The sequence below is a fragment of the Ambystoma mexicanum genome, chromosome 7p, assembly GCF_040938575.1.
Source record: "Ambystoma mexicanum isolate Mex_15411 chromosome 7p, UKY_AmexF1_1, whole genome shotgun sequence".
NCBI lineage: Eukaryota > Metazoa > Chordata > Amphibia > Caudata > Ambystomatidae > Ambystoma > Ambystoma mexicanum.
The window spans coordinates 446,041,971-446,061,788 of NC_090939.1; the positions used below are offsets into that span (position 1 = coordinate 446,041,971).

Genomic DNA, 19,818 nt, shown 5'->3' on the forward strand with positions numbered 1-19,818 from the left:
GAGGCACATCCAGTTGGCCTTCATACAGGCTTCGATGGTGTTGTAGATGAATGTAAATTTTTTGCTATCCTGATTATAGTCTCCACTGAGTTCGAACACCAACTGTGTTGTCAGCAAAGTTTGTGAAAAATATGCCAAGATGGGTTAGCAATGTGCATAAGCACCACAGACACAAATTAAACAACAGTGGAGAGAAGCTGGCTCCTTGTGGGACGCCACAATCCACAGGTTTGGTTGTTGATGCGTGGTTTCCCCAAATTATTTTGGATTGTCTGTCTTGGTGGAAAGAAGATATCCAGTCAATGGCTCCCTGGGAGCAATTTCCAACAAGGTCTAAGGCCTCTCGGAGCTTCTGGTGATCTAACAAATCGAAAGCTGCCAAGAGTTCCAATAAAATCTGTAGGCCTGCTTTGCCTTTGTCCAGGAGTCCCAGCATGTCTGTCTGTAGGTCCAACAGCAATATCCAAGATTGGATCAGTAATGTGGGATGACACTCCTTACTATATATTTACATTTTATTAGCCAAATTTAGCATATAGAAAAACATTTTTCACAGATAAAAAATTCATAAAAAACATCTCATATCGACATTCATAGCCACATACCAAACTCATTCATACAATCGCACAAAATACCAACACCCATAATATTTCATTTCTCATTGGGTTTGGAGAATAGTAATGTGTCATCCCACATTACTGATCCAATCTTGGATATTGTTGTATTATACCTGAAGCTTCAGGGTTTAAGCGCAGGTCTACCCCTTAATTTTTCCCTGTAGGTCCAACAGAGCAGATTCCGTACTATGGGCTTTTCTGAATCCTGACTGCTGTGAGTGGAGGAGATTATTACTGTCTACGTACGTTTGTAGCTGTTCTGTGGCGATCTTGTCTAGAATTTTCAGTAAGAAATTACAGTTTGTGATGGGTCGGAGATTTGATGGATCTTGTTGATTTAATTCAGTTTTTTTGGGCAGAGGTGTAACTGTGACAGTTTTTGTTGTCGCTGGTACAGTGTGATCTCTAAATTATCTCTTCTCACTACATTTCTTTATGTGAAGATACATTTTGTGTCCAATCTTCAGTAATCCTAATCCTCGCAAGTGTTTCACAACTGCAATGGCTCCTCAAGTGGACATGTGCATTTCGTAGGAGAAGCACCTCTGAAGCTGTGCCTTGAGAAATGCCACCTGTCATATAAGAAACAGCTGAAGACCCACCCACTAGTCTGTGTCTCGTACTTTTCTTGTCTCCGTGTTTATGTTTGACTGCGCCGTGATGCCTGTGGGCTTTGGCGCTATATACATTTTTTTAAAAATTAAAAAGCACATTTTGCATCATTTGAATAGCTTTATCAAATTGTATATTGTGACTGCCCCTTATTGATATTGCTTGCTCATTTAACAGATTGCAGTATTCGTTTTTCTTCCAGTGAGCTTCCTGCATTTATTATATCTATTGTTTCTGGACGCATCTTGGCTTCTTCTTTCAGTTTTCACCTTGATCGAGATCGAAAGGGAACAGAGTGTCTCTGTTTTTGATAAAAGCACTATTTTGCGCTGCACCTAGATGCCATCTTGTTGTCAGATTGTTACCTGTGTTTTCCTTTAGTTTGTTATGTTCTGCTGTATTTTGCATTTTGTATTTTGCATTTTTATTCATCATTGATTCTATTGACTATATGTTGTACACTACACGTGAGTGTTCATATGGTCAACCTTTAACTTTCAATAAAATGATAATTCAAAACAATTATAACACATAGTTTGAAGGAAATCCATTTCAGTGCTTTAGTGAGTGAGACAGTAAATATGACAGTTGTAACACTTAGCGTATGAAAGAAATCCATTTGAACCTTTTGGGAATGTCTAATGGGATGCAATCCTCTAACACAACCAGTAAAAAAGAGGACATGAATAGAACACAAATGGGCCTCATTGTGAGTTTGCCAGTATTCCGGTGGTAAATCCACCAGAATACTGCCAAATGTAATTACTGTTACCGTCACTTGGTCCCTTGGGTTTACCACAGAATTACAAGTGGTGGTTGGTGGTGTGAAGGATTTTTGGCAGCATTACCCTGGCATAATTACCAAGTAGTAATTCCACCTATTTTCAGGGGTAAAGTGGAGGATCTACCTCCTGTAGCTCCTCCACATTACATCAAAAAGTCGACAGTATTACCCCTCAGTAATTCCGCCGGTGGTAATTCTGCCAAATTTGCAGTTTGGCGGAGCAGGAAAAATTGAGGTAACGGAATTACCTGCACTTCTTTTCCGCACTGCCAAACTTGTAATGAGGATCCCAGCCCAGGACTGGCTTTTCAACAGTACCTCTCTTGGAGTCAAGCCCCGATGAAAGGCTCTTCATAAAATACATCACCTGTTACAATTGCTACTGTAACGTATCACCGGCAACCCCATTCAAAACTGTGTTGTGTGGTAGCTCCATAAACTAAGCTTCAATGGCCACAGCAGTGAGTTGCACCAGATCCGGTTAGGTACCTGCTCAACTCACCTCGGCTATTTCACTGCATTTGGTGAACAGCTTTTTTTCCACATTTTTCTGTGGCATTTTTAGTGTCGGGGTGAGGAAGGGGTGTGGGCGTGTAGAAAGCAGATTTATGAGGGGGGGGGCAAAAAGGCCACCACAGTGAGTTGTACATGCTGTAGAGGGACTCTTATTTTATATTTGACCAGTCAGTTTTGTTGTGAACTCCCATGTGGTGCCCAGTACTGTAGAAGTATCTATATCACAGTAGGTGTCTTGTGCTCTTTTCTAGCCATATCTTTTGACCTGTATGCCAAGCCCGGGAACAACAGAACGTTAACTCTGATAAATCCCAAAAAGTCTTTTTACCAGTGGAGACTGAGAGTTCCTCAGAACTACGTTGTACGGCTCATCGTTCTCACTATGAATGGCGCCACACCGGGAAACTGTGTATCCTACAGATTATCGGCTTACGACTTCCTGCTTCCTCTTCAGAACAAAATCATTACCAGGTATGTTGATGTGTATATTGTACTAATATAATGAGAAGTAATTCATGATAAATATCACGTTATATTGAGATAAAAGGAAAATGTAATTTGAATATGAATAGTAATGATTTATGGTGTAATACCGGTAGCACCACAGACATGGGTGATATTATTTAAGATATTACTTCGTATTGCAAGATGCACATTCTACTGATGCTTCATTAATGTAAAAATGATAACATGCATACAGCATTATGTGCACAGTCAATTGACCAACCTCTCCATGATTCCTCGTTATCTTTTCCATAGTTTATATCTTACTATATAATACATGCTAGCCTGCAAAACCAGTATAAAAGCCTGTAAATGACGTTCTTATTACAGGCTCGTTGTGACATCACTGCTGACCTGTAATCAGAAATGACATCATTACAGCTCTGTAATAAGTTATATATTGCGTGAGCAGAATCCCGGCTGTCACTGCAGCACGTAATCAAAGCTGTGAGAAGCTTTTCAAATTCCTTCTTGTATCAACTGATAAGGAACTATTTGTCGTAGTGTGTTTATTTTGTCAACTGCTGAAGTGTAACAAATGGGAGCAAGAATATGCATGTTACTACTAATTTTGAAGCACAAAACGAGATTTGTCTGCCTTACATCAGAAGCTACATTGTAGTTATTTTAGTACAGAGTCTACATTGCTTATTTGCATCAGCAACTGGAAGATCTCTAATATTGCAGCCAGCAAGAAGCCAAATATTAAAGGGGGTGGCAGTGTATGGCCATGTATTATTATAAGGAATAAATTATCCCCTACAGTATACAAAAGGATATTGCAAGTAAACTCAAAGTTCTGTGACCTTTTAAGGAACTCGGCATTCAGCCTTGCTCCTCTATTTCGTCACGGAACTCGTTGCTGATTTGCAGTATCCTTATAGAGTATGCTACGAGGCACTTTATCCTATATATTATGTGCCATTACAAATGTCTGTCTAATTATGTCCAAATGCATTTCAACAATGAAAAAAGAAGTGATCCAGAGGGAAAGGGGCATAGGGAACAATGCGCAGATGTGAAGGCAATTAAGTGGGAGGATCACGGGAGAAAGGGGCAAATAGAAGAAAGGGGAATAGTAGGGAGAGGAGTTCAGCCACAGAAAGGTGCAGTGCAGGAGAGAAGCAGCGCAGAGAAAGGAGAATGGCAAAAGGAGAGGCACATAGGGTAGGTTACAGGCACATGGGGTCACAGGTCACTAACGGCATAGGGAGAATTAGTACAAAGGAGAAGAGGCAAGGGACAGAAAGATGCACACACGGATGAAGAGAGATGTTTGAGTCAGAAGGTATATGGGAGAGATGTGTTAAGACGGTCCCAAAACGTCCCAAACATACCCAGAGGAACTGGAGTCAATCCACCAGGCTCAAATGAAGAAGTAGACAAAGTGTGTGGCATAATTCAACTTTATCATCATCCAAATACAGCTGTGACAGCATACAAGCTTTCAAATCTTGTTTCTCTCGCCATTCTTATGAAAAACAACTTCTTCAATAATACAAATGTGTCATAAATGACGTCATAACATAATATCAGTTTACAAAACCTATGGGGAATGGGCATAGGTTAGTGGGATTGACTACATATAGGCTCTATATGGGTTAAACATTCTATTGGGTTACAACTATCTGATGGCTCCACCTGAATCCACCACTATTTTGATAAAGGTAAAAATACATCATCCCTACAACAAGTGATTGGTTGGCATACTACTTCATGGGGGGCATTAAACTAGGTATTCTGATAGGTTGGCTTCTTGCTAAGCAACCTTGGACCTTTGACAGGTCGTCAAGATATGAGCCAGACAGGTAGTAGGGTGAGAGAGGCCCATGTACTGTCCTTTGTATTTGATCTTGTGTGGTGCCTCGTCTGTGTGTGTGTGTAAGGAGGACTGCAGGTGCATTATCTAGGCTGCCTTCTAATGAACCGTTAGTATTCTACAATTATGGGTCACGTGCTACGAGACCATGTATGAAGTGGAATTACCTCCTATGTATTGGGATTGAAGCTAATATTACCATGTGTGTCGTGATTTCAGTTACCTCCAGGGACACTCTTGGGTTATTCTTCATGGAGTCTTTGGCTTGTTATTTTACTGCACCTGGCTTAACAAAGACCGGTTATGCTCTTATAAAACTGTAATTAATCTGGGAGTATCTTGCTTGTGTCTTGGGAACTGTTATCTCATGCCTTCATTGCGTTGTGCCTATCCTCCCTATTTCATTCTAACCTTGGCACTAATTACGAACGATTGTCTGAGCTCTGCACGGATCTGTATTTCCATGGGTTCAGCATTTTGAGTTCTCTCAAACTCCTGAAGCTGTTTTTTATTTGAAATCACGCTGCAGCTTCCACCTTTAAGAAGATAGCTACCCAATTACACTTGTGTTTTTATGTTAGTGCGCTACATTCGTGTGTCGTTTATGTTGTATTTAACTTATACATTGGTTATGTTAGTGTTCTTCATGTCTTGTCGATGCTATGTTAATATTCATCATTTAATACTACTTATTATATGTGTTCTTAATGTAGAGTTCATATGTACTTCATGTCTAATGGATGCGCTTGTTACTGTTACACATTAGTTTGACTGATCTTGCCATCTTCAGCTTTAATTGCCTATGTGTACAGCTGTACCTGCCAAGGATAAGGGCGGTACGGTTGCCTCAGTGAGTAACGTTTCTCACCTGTGCGGTATTGGGCGGGGGTAGGGGCAGAAGTCATAGATAATGTATTCATCTGTCTACGAACATTCCCCCTCTGGTTGAGTCCTCAACCACACTCTTCCTTCTGCTATCCCCTATATAGGGCTCCTTGGGTATCCATATTTTAGTTACCCAATGAAGCTACCTCAATGTCTCACATGTTCATCTGGACTCCAGGTCATGCAGCAGCACTTCCATTTGGAATCACAATATACCCAGTGCTTGGTGGAATTGTGAGGGTCTTGAGGATATATGCATTTTGACCCGGAAGGTGCAATAGGGCTGTCCGTTGTCTGGGAATGGGGAAGTCATCTGTTTGTGTATACTCATGCACATGAGTAGCCAAGGTTATTACTATTGTTATTCCTACTGCCTTCTTGGTAGTCTTTTAGCATTGCCTTATTGCTGGACTTAGAACACAGAAAGCTAATAGTACTAGTACCAGTATGGCCACAAGTATTTTGAATGTGTTAGCTAACAAGATGGGTATCCATGAGAACTGGCAGTTTAAACAGTCATCATCTGCAGTGTCCTCCATCATCTGCAGTGTCCTCCACCTCTTCCACCATTTCTGTGTGCAGTTTTGTCCAAGTGGCTATTGCCTCTGCATAGGTCCCATTTTCCTCATCATGGGCAGGTATGTATATGCAGCAAGAAGGCTCACGCCCCTCCCCATAACCATTATCTGATCGAGGACATATCTGTTCTAAAGGGTCATGCGCCTTATTGCTCTCAGCTCTCCTTATATGGCATTAAAAGCTTTTACAGTCGTATTTATGGACTGCAGCAGTTGCAATCAGGTTATTTGCAACCATGTGGCATTCATATTAGTCTACTGATCAATGTATGCCCATCTGGTATGTCATCATACGTGTTTGCCATCTTTGCCGAATTATAGTTTTCCCTTTTCATACGTTTAAGGGTGAGAGACGACTTATGCCTTATGTGCACATTCATCCCGGCGGAATCACCAATCTGCACCTCACTTTTGGGCACTACTAAAGCAGGTGCATTTATCACCACCAGGAAGCACAGGCCTCCCCAATTTGGGAGAAGTAGCAAATAGGATTTTGAACCACAGGCCTAATAGTGGTCCATTAATACAGCTGTGCCTATTGTGATGAATCCTGCTGAGTCATCTCTGATCCCCAGCCTGATGTCTCCTCCCATGTGGCCAGGAAAAGGCACCCACTACCTGATCCTGACCCTGGGGTGCTATTCTGTGGGTGGATCAAATGAGAGGGGATGGTTGTTGAGGGAAGGTGATAGCTCCGACTGGGGAGGCTCCGGATTCTTCCCTTGACAGTGAAGAAGAAATACTAATCCCAGAGTTTCTAATGGCCTGCTGCCATTATTCAGGACCCTTTCATTGAGAAGTTTTAAAACTTACTGCTGTCAAACATATTAAACAGAACTTTATTCATCCTTCACATGTACCTAGCCCTTTTAAAACTCCCTTGGCATTTAATGTTCATGATAATTGTTATGAAGGCAAAAGGTGCAACAAAAGAACTTAAAACACAATGATAATCCTTTGGACTTCAAATCCCCGAAAGCTTTAAGTACTGGGACTAAGAAAAAGGGTAGAGATTCAATGAAGATCAACAGTAATGTCAATAGTATCCTGCAGTCTAGTTGTTGTCCATTCATTCAACTGCACAAGGCATTTAAATCAGGGAATCACCTGCGGACAGGGGAACGAGAAGGACAAAGTGAAGGAGAAGCCACATCGGGCTGCAGAGTGTACGGAGCACGAAGCAGAGCTGCAGAGAGAGGCAGATGTGCGAGAGTGTACCAGGCTAAAGGGGAGAGGTGCTCCCGGACTGCCATATGTCACCCAATGTACCAGAGTCACAGGAGAACTGTTGGAGGTTAACAGGCTCCAGAGAAGGGCAGCTGAGGTGTCAGCAACCGCAGACAGGTTGTCCACGATGCTGCCAAGCTAGAAAGCAGCAACCATATTGGTGAGGGACCACAAAGCCCACAGAGGACCTGAAAAGGAATCCGACAAACTGCAGACATCATACCCGAAGCCAAACTCTTTCACAATAGAGAAACACAAGTTGCAGACGCCAAGAGATGCCAGTGAGTTGGCCCTTTGATAATGGAGACCCCCCAAGGCGTTCCTACAGGTACCTGGACAATTAAATAAAAGTTTTGAATACCCACCAAATAGAGTTACAGAAAGAACACGATGCAATTCTGCTGTCAGTTGGGGGAATTCTGGAACTAGCATTGCGGTAAACCAAAACACATTGTAAGAGAAACAGAGAGGCAGAGGTTGTACAATTCTCCTGACAAGAGATGTCAGTTGTGGGAAACTTAGAATATGCATTGCCAAGAGCCAAGAAACATTATAAAAGAGGTTGACAGAAGGAACATGAGAAAACTCTCATTTAGGGAATGTCAGTATGGGGGGAAATTGGTACACGTGCTAACTGAAATCAACAAGGTTGTGGCACCGAAGAGGTGCAATTGTGAGAACATTTAAGAGAAATGTGAACATTGCAAAGAGACCTGACAAGAGCATCAGGTAGTGACCCCTTTTTTAGAGAGATACCTGGTAGGAGAATAAACAAGGATATCCAGAGTTTTAAGTTGACCGTACTTTGGGAAAAAGATACCTGTCAGGAGAGAACACCAGGGGATCTGTGTTAGCCAAAAGGAGGACATTCCTGGCAGGGGAGTATACCAGTAAATTCAATGTTGTGTTGAAAATAAGTTTTTGTTCTATTATGTCTTTGTTGAAATTGGATATTTCAGTCCTAAAGAATATAAAAGACTGTTGTTCAATATATAGCAACCCGTATTGTAAAAAGAACATGTGCCTTGCCATCTTAAGGAAAATGCCCAGGAAATAGATATCTTCATTACATATAATGGAACTTTGGTGAAACAGAGTCATTGTCATGGCCCTTAATGGAACTTTGGTGAAACAGAGTATTTCAAATACCTTTTTCCAGAAACCATTCAGGGGAAGGGAAACTAAATTCTGGGGACAAGGGTTATTTTGTTCAAACTGTATATATATGGTGTTTGCACAACTTTATTGAAGTGACAATAGTAATGGTATTGTACCTTTTGATTTTGTATGTAAGTGTGAGGGATCGATGCATTCTGGACACAAGGTCAACTTATTTTAGTTTTGTTTTCATAGGTAGGGACATTCTCCTTTGGTTAGGGCAAGATAGGCCTTTTTTCCAAACCCCTTTTTATTTTAATAAAAATGTTGAATATTGACAACACTTCAATTTTGTGTCTGCCTCTAATTGCTGACCCATCAAACTATTTTCATGCCAGGCACATCAAAAATGTGATTGCACCATTTATTTTCCCTTACGTTTACTGTGCCCATATATCTCAAGCATAAGTTCTCATTCTTCACGGGTACTGTGAGTAGGAGACCTGCTTCATCCTTTACCCACATGAGCAATTTTGAATATTAAGTCCATCACTAGAGGCATATATTGTTTGCATTCTGAACAACCTCTACTGGCACTGATAGAAGTGCTTGTGCCTTACAACCCATCATCCCTTCATCCCAGCCTTCTGAGGTAAATAACTCTCCATATATTAGTAGCTGGGGTCTGTCCCTGCTGCATTAATGCATTGTAACAACTTATGGTCCGTTACTTTAACCTCTCCTCTATTCAGGCCCAGTGTATATTGCATCACCTTATTTTTTGTTTTAGTGTCATCCATCATGGACCTTTGTTTCATGCAGCTATCCTCATAAGGGAACGATCTCTTTGTCATCATCACAAGGTGACCCACCTTCCCTGAAATTGCCCTATTGTAGTGCCAAGTGCTAAATGTGTCAGACAGTGGGCTCTGTGTTCAGGTATTATGGTAGGCATGAATATTCTGGAGGCACGCATGGCTTAGGGAATGGGAGAACACACAAAATAAATCTCATCAGACGTCTCTCTCTCCCCACCTTGGCCATATGTTTATACCACAAGTTATTGGTGGCATGGGAAGAATCATCAATATATTTGCTCAAGTGCCTTGAGTCATCTAGTATACTTCTTTTTACCCTTCTGCCTGGAGTGCTATGTTTGGGAGTTTGGGATAGGACTCAGGAGTTGCTTCATCTGGCATTACTATACACAATGTACTGAAGTTGCCATCATGGAAAACGTAAAAGGCCGGTCCTGTATTGCCGTACGTGCTATAGTGTTGTACTGATAACCAGTAAATACAATATAGACACAAAGAAGAGAAAAAGCCTGCACCTATCATTATCGCCAGGGTGTCTACCTTTTGCAGATATCTATGGGTATACAGTCTTTTAGGCGCTAAAGGAAAATATCTCATTTCGTTCAATGAACGCCTTTTCCTGTGAGAAGAAATCTCTCTTTTATTTCTTTAAAAGAGCACATGCTTACAGAAATAATCTTGTTAAAATTGAAAGGACATTTTGTTTCTTAAACAATGTATGTATACTGTGAGGCAGATGTTCCAAACTCCTATAAAAGGATATGTTTTCACAAGAAGAACAAGAACAAGAAGAACAGGATATCTCTGGGGAACATTTGTTTCCTTTTGTTTTTCGCACAGGCCTCACTTAATTTTAGATGAGTGTCATCAAAGGATGTTGGACCAACTGTTCTTGTATGCAAAACCTTGATTTGTTTTTTATTCTTCTTGTTGCTGGCTGGCTCTTGTCATCGATCTTCTCTGGGGTTACCTAACTTCTTCTTCACCTTCGGGCTCAGTATTTGCAGGCAGGGGTGTCTCTCCAAGATAAAGATTGATGTCACCAAGGTGGATGCACGCATGCCAGCCTTCCACTTTCACTGCAAATGGTCAAACAGCTTCCACAATATATGGTCCCAGGAAGCATGGCTTGTACCACTCCCTTATAAAATTTTGGCACAGCACTCTGTCACCTGGATAAAATAAAAAAAGGACTCAACAAAGTATCTGGGGAAGCCAGTTTGTTGTTTTCATCTGTGTTTTTGGAACCCCCCTGATGTGTCTTCACCTGTCGATATATTTAAGAGATTCCGTCTTAGCTGTGAAATAATCATTAATTTTCTTCTCTAACACAACAGCAGCCTTCTCAGCATCAGTGTGAGACTGTGTGGGCAGAGCAATGGGAGTAGGCATTCTGCACCCCATCACCAGCTCATGTGGAGTCAGGTGGTGTCAGAGCCTGGTTGATTAGATAAGCCAAATAGGGCTAGAGGAAGGCAATGTGACCCATTTTTTTCAAAGTCTCTTTTAGCTTGGCAATCTGTTCTTAAGAGGCCGCTGAGACACTCAAAAAATCTGTTTGCTTGTGGGTGATAGGCAGATAATAATGTGTGCCTTATCCCCAAGAAGATAGTGATATGCTCAAATATTTAATTTGCAAAATGCAGTCTGTTGTCGGAACTTAACACATCACACACTCCCCATCTTGGAAATATCTCACGTAGGAGGAATTTCGCTACACATGTGGCATCTGGATGTGTGCATGGACCAGCTTCGGTCCATCAAGAAAAGGGGCATATGACTATTAACATACACCTGTAGCCATTTCAAATTTGGAGTATATTCACATAGGCGATATGCAAATGCTGAAATGGTCCTGTGGGATGGGGTATTGTTCCTCTCACCATTCCCAGGGTGTGGCCAGCAGTGAATTTCTGACAGATCAAACAATTAATACAAAATTTGCCAAGTACTCACCCAAGTTAGGTACAAACTATTCCTCCGAAATCAGTATGCAAGACATTTCCTTGTTATGTATGCTGTGTAGTGCAACTGCTCTAGCGCTACTGTAAGCAGCCCTAGAGGCATAACTGGTTTCCTGGGGCTGTCCTGCCACCACAGTGCATCTGTGGGGCACAATGAGCACCTGTTTCCTTTCCACAACTCCTGCTCTTCTGCTGGTGCCCTCCCTTGTAACTCAATAATTTGTGTTATTGGTATCATAGTAAAGCCCCCCTTTATCACCATGTTGCGTGCACGTATAAGTTTCTTTAGTGCAGTCACAATGTCAAATACATCTGGAAAATATGTTGCTCTTTTTGCTTCTAAGTCAGCTGCCTCATTGCTGTGAGAAATCCTCTGGTGTGCACTGCGCACTTTACCACGACGATAGCTGATGGAAGTTGAAGTGCATCTACGAGCCAGTCTAGTAATGGTGCATGCTGTACCGGTGTACCGTCTACATGCACTAAACCCCTCCTTTTCCAATGTGACAGTTGTGCATGTACTGTTGACGTCACCTAGGCAGAGTCAGAATACACTGTTATCGCTTCATCTCCATGCACTTCAAGTGCTGAGATCAACACTACCAACTCTGCTGTTTCTGCTGAAAAATGTGCTGGCCATCTTGCGCTTGTCACTATCACAAAGCGGTCATTCTCTCTTGCCTTCACCACTGCTGTTCCACTATTCCTCTCTCCCATGCTCTGATCTATTGATAATGACCCATCAATGAAGAGAATTATCCCCCCTTCTAGGGCCTTTTCCTTGACATGGGGTATCTCATCATGATACTCAGTATAGTTGGTGCATTCGTACACATAGGGCCTCATTATAACCTAGGCGCTCTCGTAATGAAGGGTGCCGGTACGGGACCGGCACCCTTCATTACGGGACGCCTAATTACGAGGATCCCTTTGCGTGATCCGGTAAGGACGCCTGGTAAAACCAGGCGTCCTTAGCGGGTCCCGCGAGGGGAACAGGGAGCTAATAACGTGCCGTTGTTGACGTCACCGTTATTAGCTCCCTCACCATTCCCATTGAGCCCTATGGGGGCTCAAATGGGAATGGGGATGGGTTCCTTCAAGGAGGAATTACTGTGTCCTCCAATGTCAGAATGACCCGGTTATTCCTCATTGAAGGAACCTGGTACTGGGACCCGGTATAGAGGCAGCCATGCCCTTATTAAGGGCATGTCTACCTCCATACTCGTAATGAGGCCCATAATCTCCCTCTTTTACTGGTTCCACTACAAATCTGGCTGGGTTTACCACTCAGCACCTGAACATTTTGATCATTGGATTTGATATGTTTACTTCATTACCTGATGCTCTCTGTGTAGTCAAGGTACTTTGGGGCTTTTCAAGGATGGAAAATAGAGCATGCTCAACATATAATGCAACTGCACAACCCATAGTTATGCTGGCAGACTTCTCAATTCAAAAGCTGCTGCAGCCAATGCTTGCTGCTCACATGGATAAGGGACGATCATTACTGGGTCTAAGATTCCATTGTAAAATGCTAATGGTTTGTGTCCCATGGTAGTTTTCTGTGCAATGACAGGTGTCATAACTACTCAAGTTGAATAACAAAACAGAAATAAGTCTTCATTGTGATCAGGTATCTGTAATGCTGGAGCCATACTTATTGCTAGCTTCAATTCGTCAAATGCTTCTATCATTTCACCTGTCCCAGCTATGTCACTTTTGTGCTTCTGGGCTTTCTTTTAGCCCTTGTAGGAGTGGCCTGACATATGTGCTGTAATCAAAGACTACACTAATTGCAAAGGCCTAGGAATTGCTGCAATTCTTTCACTGACTCTGGCCTGCATGTTTTCATGATTGCTTCTGCTCTTTCAGGTATCACCTTCCCCCCTTCTTTTTATATCAGCTGGCCTTTAAATAGGACCTCTTCATGGCAATATTGCATGTTCTCTTTGTCTACTTTGTACCCCTTATCTGTCAATACCATCATCAGTTTCACTAAGTCTCTCCTGCACTCTTCCTCTGTGGTGCTACACACCAATATGGAGCTGAAGGAGGGCGAGAGTGCACAGCTTTTTTCTTTTCTTGTGTTATACTGTTTCTTTTTCAGTACTGTTTCATTACTTAAGTGTTCTTTAGTGGGGTGCAGCCCACTGTCAAGTGCCACCGTGTGGGGCACTAAAAGTGAACTGGAGCAGAAGAAAGACCTAGGCTAATTAGCCTTCGGTGTGGGCCGCACACCCTTACTTCCCACTATGGGTTAGACGATTTCTTGATGCTTCTATATCAACTTATACGCAGTTATCCTTGTTTCAAAGTGATTTTATTGTCCAAAACGTGTATCTTCAAGTACCAAATTTTCGATTCAGTTTCGTCTTATAAGCTAATATTGAGACTGTGGCAAACAGTAACCCATCGGGCTAATGCATTTCGCAGTTTTCCTTCATCAGAGCCTGAGTTATTAGTACTAGTTTCATAAATTATTAAATCAATTAATTCCATGTAACGCCACCAATCATATTTTCAAAATGCATATGACAATTGTATCAAAAAAACGTTTTTCAATTGACAGGGCGCCCACAAGTACAAACAAACATTAAACAATGAGTAGAAAAGATAAGAGAAAAAGAACATTGACTACATCAATCTGCAATTCCAATTCAAAACATGTCCTGCTACCTTTTAACAAACGTGCCTTTTGTTTAATTAGCATGCGCTAAGTGTTATATTTCATCCAGCTTGTGTTTACATTTGGCTCTGTTCCAATTGAGTTCACTAAAATCATACTATTCATACAATACTCCCCACGATTGTGATTAGTGTCTTATACAGCTTGTGAACTTTCTACAGCTATATAGCGAGTGAAAAGCGTGACTGTGCATTTTCTTGCTGACATGCACAGGAGTCACTGACCTGTCTGCCGTGATTTTGGTTGACACGGAGTATAGCGTGTAGAGTGATCGTAATGCACTGTTGGGCAATCAGAGAGTCAAGTTGCAGTGTATCAATATCGTGCTGTTATAAGCTTAAGTATTATACTTCTGTATTGATGTTATCTTACCTTCGTGTGCAAGGAAGCCGGTTAGTGCTTACGCTACTGCTGCCGGCGAAAAGCAGTTTGCGGTTCGCAGCATTGCTATAGTAACGTTTGGGTACCAATATGGCCGCGCGCTTGTTGACGTGTCAGCCATATTGGCGGTGGCAAAATAAGTGAATTGGACTACTTACTGTGATCTATGTGTTTGGACCCATGCAGTGATGCAGTAATGAGATCAATGTATTGTACGTATTCACATGTTAAGCATGTGTGTATATCTATATGTTCAATATATTCATAATTCAATTGGTATTAAAGCATGTGTGTTTGTAAATATACCCTGGATTAATTAGTATTTTCCCAATCTTATCAATAGGTTGCGGTATGTATCCCGGGGTGCTGTAGTGTGACATTGCACTTATGATTAACAGGTGCTAAGGACTAGCATTCGTATTTTATATATGATGTTATTTCGTACTTTTGACCAAACAAACACAGGTCAGCAATGTAATTTACACTGAACAAATAATCAAAGTGATTTATAAAAAACAATTAAGATCAAACTCTTCATTGAGTCCTCGTGGGGATAGCGCTTCTAAGCGATCTATCCAATACGCTTCTTTTTGTTGTCTTCTCTTTTTAATTTCTGTATGTGAACCATGTGACTCAATTGTTTCCAACACTTGGAATTTGATCTGAGAGATGTTATGCTTTTTGTCATTATAATGTCTTGTGACTGCGAAGTTCATGTTATTGTTGCGTATGCACGACTTGTATTCATTTATTCGAATTCTCAACTTCCATCCTGTTTCACCTACGTAATAGAGCCCACACGGGCAACGTATACAGTAGATGCAGTTCTCTGTGTTGCAAGTCGCATGGCATCTAACAGTAATTTTTTCTCCAGTGTACGGGTGTGGTACTAATCCACCTTTCATGATGTTGTTGCAGTTGCTGCAATTGAGGCAGGGAAAAGCCCTACCTTCTTTGGTTTGCTCATTTTCTTCTTGGTATCCCTAGTATTTACTAGTAAGTCTCTTAAATTGCTGGATCTTTGGTACGCAAATGTGGGAGTTTCGGAAAAGAGAGTCTTGGTTCTTTCATCACTCCTAAGTATTGTCCAGTGTTTGTTCATACACCTTTTGATCTGCATGCTTTGGGAAGAAAATTTTGATACATACACTAAAGCTGGGGATTGTTTCTTGTCTTTGAGTGCAAGTGTGCTAGCTCTTGTTTTGGTTAACAACTTGTCCTTTGCTGTTTCTAGATCTTCATTGGGATAGCCTCTTTCTTTTAGCTTTTTAGTTAGTTTCTCTAGTTCTTGTTCACATTCTCTCTCATCACTGATAATCCGTTTCAAACGTAGCATTTGGCCATACGGCAAGTTCTTCAAAGTGTTCTGCGGGTGGAAACTCATACGGTGTAGTAAATTATTTCTGTCCGTTGGTTTTGTGAATAGGGAAGTTGTAATCTGATTATTGTGTACATTAACCTTAATGTCCAGGTAGTGTATGCCTGGGTTGCCGATTTCCGAGGTGAATTGGATCCGTTGGTCAATGCTATTGATGTAAATCATGAATTCATCAAGTGATTCTTTAGTTCCTTGCCAAATGCCAAATACATTGTCGATGTAACGTACCCACTTTTTCAAATTGTTTTGCCATTCTGCATTTTGTAGAACATGGGTGGTTTCAAAATGGTGCATAAATGCATTTGCGTAGGCAGGTGCCATTGTTGCACCCATTGCTGTGCCGGAAGTTTGAATATAGAATTCCTTTTTGTATTCAAAATAAGAGTTCATTGAATTGAAGCTTAGAAGTGTCATGATAAATTCTTTTACAACTCCTATGTCTCCTTCTTGTAACAGTAGCCACTCTACCGCTTCTTGTCCTAGATCGTGGGGAATACTTGTTTACAGATTAGTCACGTTGATGGTAAAAAGAATATCCTGATCATTAAGTCTTACATCCTCTATTATGTTCAAAAAATGGGTACTGTCTTTTACGTAGGTGGATGTTTTCTGGATTAAAGGTTGGAGGAAATCAATCATGGGGAGTATTGCATGAATAGTATGATTTTAGTGAACTCGATTGGAACAGAGCCAAATGTAAACACAAGCTGGATGAAATATAACACTTAGCGCATGCTAATTAAACAAAAGGCACGTTTGCTAAAAGGTAGCAGGACATGTTTTGAATTGGAATTGGAGATTGATGTAGTCAATGTTCTTTTTCTCTTATCTTTTCTACTCATTGTTTAATGTTTGTTTGTACTTGTGGGCGCCCTGTTAATTGAAAAACATTTTTTTGATACAATTGTCATATGCATTTTGAAAATATGATTGGTGGCGTTACATGGAATTAATTGATTTAATAATTTATGAAACTAGTACTAATAACTCAGGCTCTGATGAAGGAAAACTCCGAAATGCATTAGCCCGATGGGTTACTGTTTGCCACAGTCTCAATATTAGCCTATAAGACGAAACTGAATCGAAAATTTGGTATTTGAAGATACACGTTTTGGACAATAAAATCACTTTGAAACAAGGATAACTGCGTATAAGTTGATATAGAAGCATCAAGAAATCGTCTAACCCATAGTGGGAAGTAAGGGTGTGCGGCCCACACTGAAGGCTAATTAGCCTAGGTCTTTCTTCTGCTCCGCTACACACCAATATGTCATCCACATTTTAGATAACTGCACTGTCAAGTTATACATTCCCTAGGTCCATCGGCAACATATGGTTGATGACCAAGGGTGAGTCACAGTACCCCTGGGGTAAACAAGTATGTTCCAATCAAATTCTGCGGTAAGTGAGCATGTCAAATATCGAGAATCTGTATGTAAGGGAATTGTAAAGAAGGCATTATTTAAATAAATCACTGTCATATATTGGGCTTTGGTTGTGATGTTGCATAATATTGTGGCTGGATTCGACACTAATGGAAATCCTGCCTCAACAATATTGTTCAGGGGCATAAATCATTTATAAATCTCCAACATCCTCAGTCGCTTTTTCGATTGAGTACACAGCTGTGTTGCATGTTGATTCTGAAGGCACTAATACACCTTGTCGCATCAAGGCGGTGATGGTTTCATAGATTCCATTGACATGGGATACTGTCTTACTTTTGGTAAAATGGCTCCTTTCTTTAGTTAAGTTTTGACTGCCCCTTCTATTTTTAATAGACTGATGTCATATGGACTGCTGGTCCAGCCAAATCCTCTTGATGAAAGGACGGCCCTTCCCTCACTAATGACATTCTCTGGGGTATTTCCATGTTCTCAAGTTGTAACTAATATGTGAGACTGATGTTAAACATTACTTCATCATCTGAGTCTTCGTCTGTAAACAGTTTTTCATCTGTCAAGTCAGTCAGTTTATGTGCTGAGTCAAGTGCTATTAATGGGCACCAATTTACCCCTTCATTGCCTATCCCAGCAAGAATTACTCTGTCTTCCCTTACTATTACTGTTTCTAGCTCAATTGTGATTAGCTGCCCTTCTTCCGCATCTGTGGGTACTTCTGGTCAAAACAGAAATTCTGTGTGTAATGTGAGAAACCTGAAGGTGTCTCACTCGCTTGGCCCCGGGATCTGTCATCCAATTGGCCAGGACACGGACATCGCTATTGGATCCAGTTCCTGGGGGTGGACCAGTGCGGGAGGATCACCTGGGTGAGGGGTCTTCGGGTTGTGAAGCAGGACACCGGAGAGTGAGGCGCGGTACCCCCTTCCTTATGACACCTTTTACCCATTCTACCACGTATAATATCTTCAAACTCAACTCCTCCCCTTTCTTGACACAATCACTTTCTCACAGATCCATTACCATGAAAGACAACGGACTAACACCAGAGCTGTATACCTGACATGTCCTAACACAAGGGGCAGAGTCAGGCAATTGCTGACAATTACACATGCCTGACTTCCCTTCTGTTACGCATAGTGATAAAAGGTGGAGCACGAAAGCACACTCTGAGCAAGGCCATACGCATGAGTAAGCAGCTATTCCAGGACAGCAGCTAAAATGAAGGAGAAAGGCAGCAAAACCTAAAAGTGCGACAAGGAGGGAATTGCCCTTGCCCTTTTCAACCCAGACTCACAGAGCCTCCGAGAAGGGAAATGTAAAACCGGGAATAGCATGAAGATGACAAATGGTGCGAAGAATGTCAGCGGTACATGGGACCCTCCTGAACTGCTAGCCAGGGTGGGGAGAAGCAGTTGCCATCATGGTATCGTCCTTGACTCCAGAGTCAGGAGACGCCAACAGAGTTTGACACAGCCAGTGAGTTGGAAAGAGCTGATAATATATCGGACTGTGTGGGCTCAAGGTTGTGAAGAGCAACATTGCATGAAGAAAGAAGACTAATGTACAAAGGTTTTTGGAAAAACAAATTGGTATCAGAGTTAGAGTGGTTCGTTGCTACGTGGGTGCTCATTCGAAGGACTCTGACTCATGCCTTGCTCCTGAACAAGGAGAATGTGTTCAACTGAGAAATTGAAGTGGTCCTGCAGCAGGCTATATTAAATCCTGTGCATAGTCAAAAGTCTTTGGTTGTTATAGAATCTACAAGTACCAAGAGGCCTTAGGGGAGGCTGGCATCAGGTGTCAAAGTGGTCATACGTGGGTCAAACCAAACCCATTGTGCAGTCTAAAGTCTTTGGCACGTTGCGGAGGCAAATGTGAACCCAACTGAGAGATGCCTGCGAATTAGCATGAGCATTAATACACATGTGACCATTATGATGACAAGTATGATCCCGACTGAGGGATGGCCACAGTGAGTGGTTGGTCTGAGGCCGACTGAGGGAGGCTAACATTGAGAGTGGCTGGTCTGAGCCTGACTGAGAGAGAGGCTAACGTTGAGAGAAGGATCGGAGCCCGCCTGAGGGGGATCCAAGGGTGAATAGTAATCACCCGACATGAAGATTAGCAGAAGGAACATTTGTTTTGTTGTTAATGGCATATCAGGCCCTGTGAAGCAATAGGCTCTGCATGAAAGAGACTTGGACACAGAAGGTCCTGATATTGAGAAAATGAACTGTAACCTTGTGCCGGAGAAGCCCAGGAGTGTGCTTTGCTCAAGAGACCCGACTTGTCCCATGCAAAAAATGTGGGGAAGGGAGACCCCGGTCATAGCTACCTGACTTATCATTTTGTGAACACTTCTTTCTTTTCTTGTGAACATTATCCCACACTATTCTGTAGCATAGTGGTAAGTATTGGCAATATGAGTTTAGTATAGGCCCTTTTTATTTGACTAGACTCCATTTGGAAGGTATTATTATTATTTAATCATTGTACCTTGCCCCAATTTTAGATCTAGGTTCAGATTAGGCGTTTACCTCACCCATTT

At 41.7% G+C, this 19,818-nt stretch overlaps 1 protein-coding gene across 1 annotated transcript in view; it reads left to right on the forward strand.

Moving 5' to 3' along the window:
- LOC138526098 (suppressor of tumorigenicity 14 protein homolog) overlaps positions 1-19,818 on the forward strand; it is a 1,040,494-nt gene that overhangs the window by 173,121 nt on the left and 847,555 nt on the right. The window contains exon 7 of the mRNA XM_069636455.1: positions 2,781-3,000. Within this exon, the coding sequence (XP_069492556.1) occupies positions 2,781-3,000 (220 nt within the window). The remainder of the gene's footprint in view (positions 1-2,780; positions 3,001-19,818) is intronic.